Consider the following 10518-nt stretch of genomic DNA (forward strand, 5'->3'; position numbering starts at 1 on the left):
AGATTTGAAAACGTTGGCAAAACAGGCCAGCCAAAAAAAAAAATGCTTTCCATAGGTACATATAGTTCTGGTATGGAAAAAGAACATTGAGCCTATCATAGAATGAATAAGTTATTTTATTTCTATAAATAGATTAAAAACACAATTTTACAATTATTTGCTTTTGACAACAAACAACATTATGAATTTACATACACCCTTGAGCCAAATGTGACACACATACCTTCATGAGAACTTCCAACCTGTTGATGTAACAAAGGTTTTAAACGTGGGTCTGCACCTCAACAGTGAAAATGTAACATGATTTCCATGTCCACACACACACACACACAAAAGAAGCATTAAAGGCCCAGTCTGTACTTTTTTGACCATACATACATTTTTTGAGCTAAATGCACATACATAATTAAAATAATTCTTCATAGTGATTAAGTTTGTCAACTGACCATAACTGAAAATAAAGGCCTCTTTTACTCCTCTGCATACAAACACTACTGATGTAAAACCTTTAACAGCCTCAGAAAACATTAATGACTTGTTGATTAGTGTTCTTCATATGTATTAAAAGACCGGTCAATCACTTTAAGGGTGACAGCAGGTTTCAGTCATGTGTTCAGAATTTTGCTGCTGCTCTTTTGTTTGTCTTCGGCTCACAGAATGTTCCTTGAAATAAATTAAACTTAATTAAACTGTGCATGTGACCATAGAATATGGTGCAAAGGTCAATGCTTGAAATGAGAGTGTTGTAGCCAGGTGTAACTTTGAAATAAAAAGATATCAGCTTTCTGATAGTGAAAGCTGCATAAGGCTTGAGCAAGTGTTTTATATCACTGTAGTTCAAAGCATGTTTTCTTTGTGTTGTCTTATTCTAATATCGGCCACATTGCTCATGGTTAAAGTTACCACAAATCCTAATGTGAGAATGATTCGGTAAAACATTAAATCTATCAATACATTATAAGATTTCAAGCAGCATTGTCATAAAAAAATAACGCACATGGGATGAACACTTTTGTACAAGCCCAGCTTGTACATACAGTAATTATTTGCTCTCTTGTAAGAAATATAATAGTAGCTCAGGTTGTTTAAGTGATGTGAGCAAAAAGAAATGAGTTATGAGACATTTTCCCTGGGAGAAAACTGCAGTATTTCAGTAAACCAAAATTGAAAATGGTTATAGGAGGTAAAAAAAAAAATTCTCTACTATTAGTGAAAATACTGGAATGTTATGATGTTTTACAGGTTGAACTAGAGGAAACGTTGCTCAAATACTGACCGGTAAAATGTTCAGTTAAAAACAGACAAAAACATCACAGTGTTGTCTGACTTAAGTGATCTTGAAATACATCAGTCATTGAAACTAACACCAATATGACGTGAATGTAGCATGTGGATGTATTCACGCACTATGTACAATAGTGTATCACTTGGTTATTTATGAGTCACAGTTTTGTACTCAAGTTTCAGACAGTCACATAAGTTAGGGTTTCTATCTGTTCTGCCAGACGCTACTGTTTCCTGTCCTGGCTGGTTCACTCAGGAGTCTTTCTCGTCTGTTCGAGCATGCTGGTCGGCCCGGCGGCAGGAGGATGTAGTGCGTAGCGCTGGCCTGTCTGCCATCCTTCAAAATGGGAACAATGCAGGGAGAAAACTGAGCTGCAGGTGGCGCCCTTTCACTCTGCTGCCTCTGTAATGCCTTACTCACATATTTTGGGTTAGCAGCAAAACTCTGTGTGGCAGGCATCACACCATTGATATAAATTGGAAGGCTTTTGGGACTCGGGGTACGTGGTGGGCAGGGTGGGACTAAAGGGACCCTTGGTGGAATTTTGGGAGGCTTGTTGTCCTCGTTGGCAGTCGCATTCTTTAAAAGACCTGGAGGTTTTGGCGGGATGGGGATACGAGGAGGGATTTGGGGCTTGTCAGTGGGGCAGGTTGTGGTTGTGCTGTGGAGAGGCTGGGAAGGAGGGCCTGAACAGGAAAACCGGAGTCTGGGTGATTGGCATTGGTCTGGCTGTTTTCTACACAAAGTGTCCCCGACTGCTGACACCACATGCTGATGGTCTTCCCTCTGGAGAGCTAGTGACCAGATGTTGGCTCCAAACCCGCTTCCTCTACCTGTTGGTCTGTCCTCTCTGCCTGGCCAAGAGAAAGCCATGGAGCCAATCCCAGCATCACCTGCCTGCAACGAGCTCTCCTGGTAGGCATAATTTACTTGGCCACAGTCTCTGTTCATGCCCCTGCATATGGCCTTGGGGCAGCTTTTGGGCAAAAGGCGCCGTCGGTCACTGGTAAAAAACTCCACCTCACTGTCGGCTGCCTCATCAGACATGAGCTCCTCAGGGTCAGGCAGAGGCGGCAGGGGTTTGGCTTCCCTCTGGTGGCTCCCAAACACTGTCCGTCTCTGGGAAGAAGGAACCACCTGGTCTCCCTCATGGGGCTGCAGTATGTTATCACATGTTAGACGGGAAGTATCAGAGTAGAAAGGAGGCTGGGAGAGGGAGATGTTGCCTGGGAAAGGGAAAAACAATCATGTATTAAACAACTGTCTTCATGAAATGCTAAATTGTACTTTACACCAAGATACCGCTGCTTTGTACAAGGTTTTGCTATCACTGTTGTTTCCTTCAGTGCAGAAACAATTCTCAGAGGAAGAAACATGGAAAACAACTTGCAATGAGAAAAAAAACCCTCTTAACTCGAGTGTAGTGATGGTGTAGGAGGGAAAAAATACCAGGGGGAATGGGCTGCCCACTCTGCTTAGAAAAAACTCCTGTTTTGCTGAAGGTACCATACAGGAAACCGGAGTAAAAACATGTTGAAAACAACCGCTTAACCTATCACCCTCTTCGTCAAACATCAGCCACAACACCCTGATTAACACAGGAATCGTCATTATCTACTGGGCAGGCCATAATCTTAACGGAGCTTCCCATAACCTTCTCTGTGGAAACATCCGACGTGCCCCAGACTGCAGGAACAGCTGGTGACCAGGGAGCAAAAGCTTCCCCTCCTCCTTCACCCGCTCTCCCTGCTACACAGCTCAGTCCAGTGATGACAAACTACCTAAACCTATACCTAAACCATGTCTACATGCTGTTTTATTAGTCAAACAGGGTTTAAACTCTAGTTTGTCAAGCCAAAACGAACTTAAGAATATAGATTTATACTAGCAGAAATGTATGACTTTACCCAATTTAAAAATTATGACAACATTAAGAAAGTTAATGATTTGAACACATGTTCCCTTCTTTCTCAAGGTTTAACAACTATTATTAATAATTACAGATTAATGTTAATATTATAATATTCATAAGAAATATTACCTTAGATCACAAGTATCATATGCATCTAAGTTAATTGAACTGGTGCTAGTTGTAGACAGGTTTCAATCTGTAGTTTTCTTTGTGGTAAAATCATTTTATAATTACCTATATGTAAAAAATAATGTCTAAAAGACTCACAGTTAAATTCCTTGGCCATTTGCTGTTGTTGAAGCTCCGCTGGGTTGTGTTCCATGCCAGCACTCAGGCCAAAGCACACTCTGCAAAGCAAGAGAGGTTGAGAACTCCATACAGAGTTGTGCATGCATGTAAATCATTCCTGCGCATAACCTGTCATGAGTAAGTCATTATATGTGAAATAACAAGCATGATATCTGCTTTAACAGAACATATGCTCTGCTCTCCTTTATGTATTTACATTACGTAACAGCATTGCAAGTTACTTGACGTCTTCTCTGAGCCTTCATGTATGTTTGCTCTTTATTTACCTAATATTGTCATTCTTTTTCTCCATATTATCTTTTAATATTGCTAATACTGTCTACTCTGCATGGACATCTATTGCATGTCTGTCCATCCTGGAAGAACGATCCCTCCTCTGTTGCTTTTGCTGAGATTTTTCCCTTTTTTCCCATTATATGTTGTTGTTTTTTTCAGTCTTTCCTTATCCGATGTGAAAGGTCCGAGGATAGAGGGCGTCATATGTTGTACAGATTGTAAAGGTAAATTTGTGATTTTGGGTTATTTAAATAAAATTGACATTATGAAAGAATATGATGGATTATGATCACAGACACATAGAGGATTAACTCTAAGAATAATTTAAAGTGAAAGTGAGTGAATGTCAGATGGCCTTTAAACAATTGCAGGTGTTGATCTTTTATAACAGCTTAAAGATTTGTTTTAGGATGCAGGCATAAAGTACTGAACTAATAAAAGTACTGTGCAAAGTATTTAATAGGGATTATCCCAGAATTATACTTCTGATATTGTGTGATGAAAGTTAAAGTAGTTTTTGTATTGTCACGCTATATAATAATAACTTATTCTTGTTTATATTTTGTTTATTTCGATATTGGAGTTGTGTTTGCGTACCTGTTGAGGTCATGCTGTCCCCAGTAGTTATTCTGACTCTCGCCCATGTTGTGGCAGAAACTGTGTTTTTACAAAGCATGAAGGTCTGTTTGGTATCGGTGTAAAGCTCCAACACAAGTCAGCTCCATCAAACCCATCACGGCTTCATTCTAGCCAGTAGTAAGCTGTTGGTGACAAACAGAAAACTGAGTGTTAGGGGATTCACCTTTTCCTGAGTAACAGGAAAACTTGTACAATCATATCTTGTTATAGCAGGTGTGTCAGAATTAGCCTTTACCCCATCCAGCACACCCAGTTGCATGCACTCATCCAGAACAGATACTCAGAGAGAAGCACAAACACATGTATCACCTATGGATTCAATAATTAATATTATTAATACATTTCTCACTCTGAAAAAGATCAGCCTAAATACAGAGGTAAATACAGAGAGTACTAAGAAATAGATTTTTTCATCTTGAAAATTACTTGAATATTTACTAGGTACAGTAAATAACAACTTACATTCCTGAAACACTGCATTGTTTTAGGTGAGCCTCAAAGAAACAACAGTCACAAGAAAAGCCCAGTAAATTAGGCTACTTCAGTCTGCTCTGGCAGCTGCCATGTGTATCTCTTTGTGGTTCCAGCTTAAAGCCATTTGTCTGATGAGCAGGCTATTGCACAACCTCTGGGTCAGATGTGGGAGGGCAGGAGCACTTCTTGCCCTCCTTCCTCTCTGTGACCATGAAACCCTGCAGTATCCACCCTTACAACAGGGGCTAATTGTGCAGCATTCTTGTGATGCTGAATGACAAACTTCACCACTGAGACGGCACAGTGCAAAGCACAGTGCTTAGACACTTAAGAACAAGTAGGTTTGATTAAAATTTTGGCTATGGATTTTAATATATTTTACTTTATTAAATAATAATATAGTATAATTTTTAAAAAAGTACTTTTAAAGACATCACACTACAACTGACAAGGAAATATCTTGTCAGTGAAATTATTATCAGGTGTTTTTTAAGGAGATAATGATACATGTCTGTATTAAAGTGTTCTAGAGACTAGCAGGTCGTGACCTAGAGAAAGTTGTGCATTCAGTTTTAAAAGCTAATGAGTAAAAGAAAGACATGTCATTCCATAGTTGAATGTATTTCTTATATAGACACAAATGCCTCCACGTCGCTTGATTCATTCGCTCGCCATTCTAATATTTTACTACATATATAATGGCTGCATTCTGCCTCCTATATGACATGAATATGATAACTGATATCACTTCTGCATGGAGATGAACGCATGTATTCTGGGTCAGATGATGGTCATCCTCAGAGATGCACTGATATCTAATTTTAGGGCCGATAAAGATAACCCATATATGTGTTTGTTGTGGTCGATACCGATACCATAACCGATAATATATAAGCTCATAATGCGGATTAAGAGGGGACAGTGAGTTGACTGTGGGTGGAGCAGTCATTGCATTTCTGCAAGTTTCTGTTCTGCTTGTTCAACATGTTTGATAAATTGCTTAACGATAATTTCATTTTCTTACTTATTGGGTAATAAAATATCGGCTTTACTCACAAGGTGGAAGGTCAAAGGTTAGGTTAAACAGACTATTTGACAACTGAAGGAGTTTAACTGAGTAAAGCCCCCGTGTCAGCAGGTCTCTACCCTGTTGCAGAGTCCACTATCGAAGTACTCATTCCCTTCTGGCTTCCAGCAGGGATGCTGCTCAGTACCCCGCGGCCCTGACTCTGTCACGTCAGAGGCAAATCAAGTAACGTCTTCATTTAGCTTCATGATCAGAAAATACCAGTCAAACTTTACTGGGCATCTAATAAAAAAATAAAATAAAAGCAATGCAATAACTCTCGGTAACTTTAATTTGAAATTGAATTTTCCACATTATTGTTCTAGCTTTTAAAACAATATTTATAATGCAAATCTAACATGGACACCAACTGTTTGGACTACTTTACTTTATGAGAACTGACGGATGCTTCATCTGCAAACCGCTAATTAGTAACCCAACCCTCCTACTCGCCCGGAGGGCAGGGCAAGGTCTCAATTTTACTATCACACTGCAATCTTATTCTTCAAAGTCCTGCTTTGTTTCATATCACGTATTAGACTACAGCCAATGTGGGAAGCAAACAATGCAGAGCATGCATAATGCAACCAAAAACCCACCACAAACAAAACAGTGGCCCATGCGTCTATTTGAATATTTCTGTCATCCTTAAAACAACCCACTGTGGCATCATTTCCGTCAGTGAGCCTCGGAGATGGAAGACGCTGAACAATTATGAATTCTACCAGCAAGTACTCAGTGTCCGTGAATGGAGCCACTCTCGGGCATGAATGGGCCTTTGTGTCACTTTGGTGCGCAGTGAAGCAAGCCTGAAAATACAAGTGAACTCTCCCATGAGGTTAAGACTGAAGATACGCCATGGAGACAAGCAGACATTGCCAAGGTATGAGCCTGTGCCGCAAATCCCCTGCAGGAGGATTGTGCGTAGTGGAACTGTTGGAGGGACAAGCCAGAGGCTAAAAAACAGTTTGTTTATCTCATGCAGGAGCCTTGATGTGCTGTCCTTGGCTGTCCCTACCGCACTTTTTTCAGACAATAGGCCATTCACTGACCGGACCTTTACAGATGATTTAATTGATGGTGCTGGCATAAAGTATGTGCTTTACATCACCTACTTACAACTTGCTGTAAACCCTAGTGGCCAAGTAACAGCCAGAAACTTAGCAGGGTGTACAGAAATCCTACCAAATGCCTTAATTATATATTTCCACCACAACATGCAGTAAAAAATGTAGTAGTATGTGACTTAAAAGACCAGTTCTCAACACCAGTGTTTGCAGCCTAGATGAAAGTTTCTTTAACAAAATAATCTGAATAGACAACTGTAGATGGTTTTATTAAAGGCAAGATATATAAATGTGTGACTGGGGCTTTCACAATGTTTTATAGTCTACTAACAAACCCGACCTGTTGCAGACATACTGTATACTCTACGTGTATTGGCTCTTAATGGGTCATATGTGTGAGGCCCATGCTGTAGATGTGACAGGGCTAAGCCTGATAGAGGCAGTTCATTAAACCATTCACTTCAACCGATAAAGACTGCATACAGCATGATGGGATAAAAGTGGCATGATCCAACCTTGTGGCATGTGGGGGGAAAAAGGCAGCTTGTGTTGTGAACAGGACATCTCACTAAAAACTAAAATGCAGTTTTAGTTCTCTTTATCATTTGTAAAAACATCCTTAATCTTTGAGCATGTACAAAATTGTATAGTTTACCTTGCACGTGTGATATAAGTACATTTTATATTTTTATTATCTAGGTCCGTTACCAAAATGTTGTATATCTAATAAATTTAGTTCTAACAGGGAATTCAATCTTTTCATTCACATTTTTATATACTGGAAAAATTGCACCACCCAACAGGCCAATATACACATTAGCATTTTAATAACTTTTCTTATCTATCTATTTTTATACTTCATGTACATTTTTCTGAGTCCAATTTTTACTCTTATTCTAATTGTTATTCTTTTTTACACACTAGCATTGTTAGCACATCCTATGCCACCCTACATTTCACTGCACAAAGTATTGTATGAGCATGTGAAAAATACAACCTTTGAATCTACACTTAAATCATCCTCACTGTGGGGTGGATACTGATGAATCATTAGTCTCTGGGATTGGCTCATTTCATTCATGAACTATACTGTAGTTTACGCTGTAATAATGCTCATGCAGTTTGTTTTGATATGAATCATTTAAACCCTGTTCAGATTATTAAAAGCCATATTTGTTTATTGAAGCTGATTCACTAGGTGTTGGTAATAGAATAGAAAAAAATTACAGCTGAGCTGATTCTCATTTGCTCACAGCCTGCAGGTGTGGAAGTTACCCCGGGGGCCGTAGCAAATGTGCCACTTTGTCAGTTAGTGAGTGACTGCTGTAGACTAATAGTGACTCAGTTATGCTTTGAATTAAATAAATCACTTGTCATTCACAAATTTGCAATAATAATTTGGTAATTATACAATGCCTACATTTCTGCAAAGGGTAGAAAAAAACTTAATATTTATAGGCTGGACTATTTACAGCTATCCAAAATTGTATTTCCTCTAGCAAATTCATATGCAGCTTTCAAATGTGATTGCTGTAAAATAAAAATAAAAAGATTATCTAAAAATTACCTGAGTGAGAATATTTATATAACCATTCATGGATGTAATATAGGCAACAATCTTGTGACGTAACAATGCCATACTAAATACCATAGTAAAATGTAATAATGTTAACAATGTTCAACATTTGCCTGATTTTTTATTTAAATTTTAGAGTCATGATGGAAGTAGTCTAAGTAACTAGGCTATCAATACTACTACATTTTCAGTGCATTTGAAATCATATTGTTACAGATTAAAATACATATTCTGTATTGTATAACCAGATGGCTACAGATATAGATAGATAAGTAGATAGATATTCTGTAGATACATGTATATATACAGTACAGTTCATGTATGTAGATAGACAGATAGATAGATAAATAATTATTATCAGTAGAATTAACGATATTTCACTTATATTAAATTGGACCAAACTCCACACACCAACTGAACTATTTTGGCACTGACTGCTGGCTGACTCGCTCTTCAGCGCCCACTAGCGGCTGACCGGGGATGGGCCGAGCAGTCCAGGACTCACCCATCCCGTCTCGATCTCGATGGGACGTCAGGAAACCGTGCGGCGGGTCAGGAGAGCAGTCTGTCTCGCTGCTTACAGACAAATAAACCTGACAGAGGAGCTGAATCAGTCCATACACAGTTCAACTAAAGGGTCTTCACAAAGAAACAACAAAAGTTACTGTAATTTTTGGACCGACGTCCCGATTCTTTTTATATTTAAGGTTAAGTTCCCCACGAGGAATATAAGTATGGGTTTAAATAAGCAGGCTCAACCGTTCACATCACATATCACATATAACACTGCTCCTGATCGCTCAAATAATAAAGCGGATTTAAAGATCAGCTTTCATCAAATATCGTATTATTTTCATGGCTAAATGGAAGGAAGTCTTACCATGAAAACGCAGACTAGTTGTCCATCAGGTAAAGCCGGGGTCGGTCGACCTGTTCCTGTCCAATGTGAGAAAATATATCTGTATTGTAGCGTACGAGCCAGTCACGCTGTCAAAACTGAACCATGTGCAACATCCCTCCTCTGTCAATAACACTGGGAGGTGAAACTCATTTTGTCATGGTGACGTGGTTTTCCACATCTCCTTATAAATGCATCCAGCACCCCGAGCACTTTACTGTAACTCCACCCAAGTCCGTCTTAAAGGGAAAAAATCCCCCTAAAAAATAAAAACCATTATAAACCAGCATAAATAACTACGTGTGCGTGTGTGTTTATACAGGCCTAGCCTACTTACTTGAATATTCACATTTGCAACTTAATTCTACTCCACATATTTTCAATATTGGGGAAATATTGTATTTTTTTTAATCCACTACAATTCACTGAAAACAGTAGCCACTTTGCAGATTTAAAATCTACATACATACATTGTTCTTGATTCAACTACCAAACAGTAAAAAGTTCAAATCAGCTCTTTTTTGACCAGCCACAACATTAAAATGCTGCATGTACATTAATACATCAGCAATAAAAATCCAATAACAAGGTCATTCAGCATAATTAGTACTTAGTAATTAGGCCTACTTAAATGATTGAAATACTTCCTCCACCACTGTAAACCAGAGAAGTTGTCAGTCAGCCTGGTGGATTTTCAGTTCAAAATATGGGTCAAATAAGCTTAAATTCACACAGAAACTCACTCCAGAGTCCAGGTGCAGCTATCATCATCCACAAAATGTGTGTCCTCACTGCCAGTGGAACAGAACATTTGTGGAAATCAATGATAGCCATGTCAGTACTTCAAGGCTCTAACTCAAAACGCAAAAATGTCTATGCTCAATACTGTTGAGCACTCTTAGCATTTCATTTATTCCGAGATAATTTATGTAAATGTTCATAAATCAGAAAGCCAGATTTTTAGTTTTTGCAAACAATGTTAAATAGCAACAACGCCCAGAGACCTCCAGAATTAG

At 38.8% G+C, this 10518-nt stretch overlaps 1 protein-coding gene across 4 annotated transcripts; it reads right to left on the minus strand.

The window, feature by feature from the left end:
- Positions 1-98: 98 nt before the first annotated feature.
- LOC122882751 (ERBB receptor feedback inhibitor 1) lies at positions 99-9673 on the minus strand. Of its 4 annotated transcripts, none has more exons than XM_044210470.1 (5): positions 9485-9673; positions 4657-4730; positions 4380-4543; positions 3465-3544; positions 99-2511 (listed from the first exon to the last, which is right to left on the minus strand). In XM_044210470.1, the coding sequence occupies exons 3-5, from the start codon at positions 4424-4426 to the stop codon at positions 1490-1492; spliced, it is 1149 nt and encodes a 382-aa protein (XP_044066405.1). In that variant the 5' UTR covers positions 4427-4543; positions 4657-4730; positions 9485-9673; the 3' UTR covers positions 99-1489. The 4 variants fall into 4 exon arrangements, with proteins under 4 accessions (XP_044066405.1, XP_044066406.1, XP_044066402.1 ...); XM_044210471.1 differs by lacking the exon at positions 4657-4730 and adding an exon at positions 9110-9197; XM_044210467.1 differs by lacking the exon at positions 4657-4730 and adding an exon at positions 9016-9197.
- Positions 9674-10518: the final 845 nt, after the last annotated feature.

The sequence above is a fragment of the Siniperca chuatsi genome, linkage group LG10 (genome assembly GCF_020085105.1).
Source record: "Siniperca chuatsi isolate FFG_IHB_CAS linkage group LG10, ASM2008510v1, whole genome shotgun sequence".
Taxonomy (NCBI): Eukaryota; Metazoa; Chordata; class Actinopteri; order Centrarchiformes; family Sinipercidae; genus Siniperca; species Siniperca chuatsi.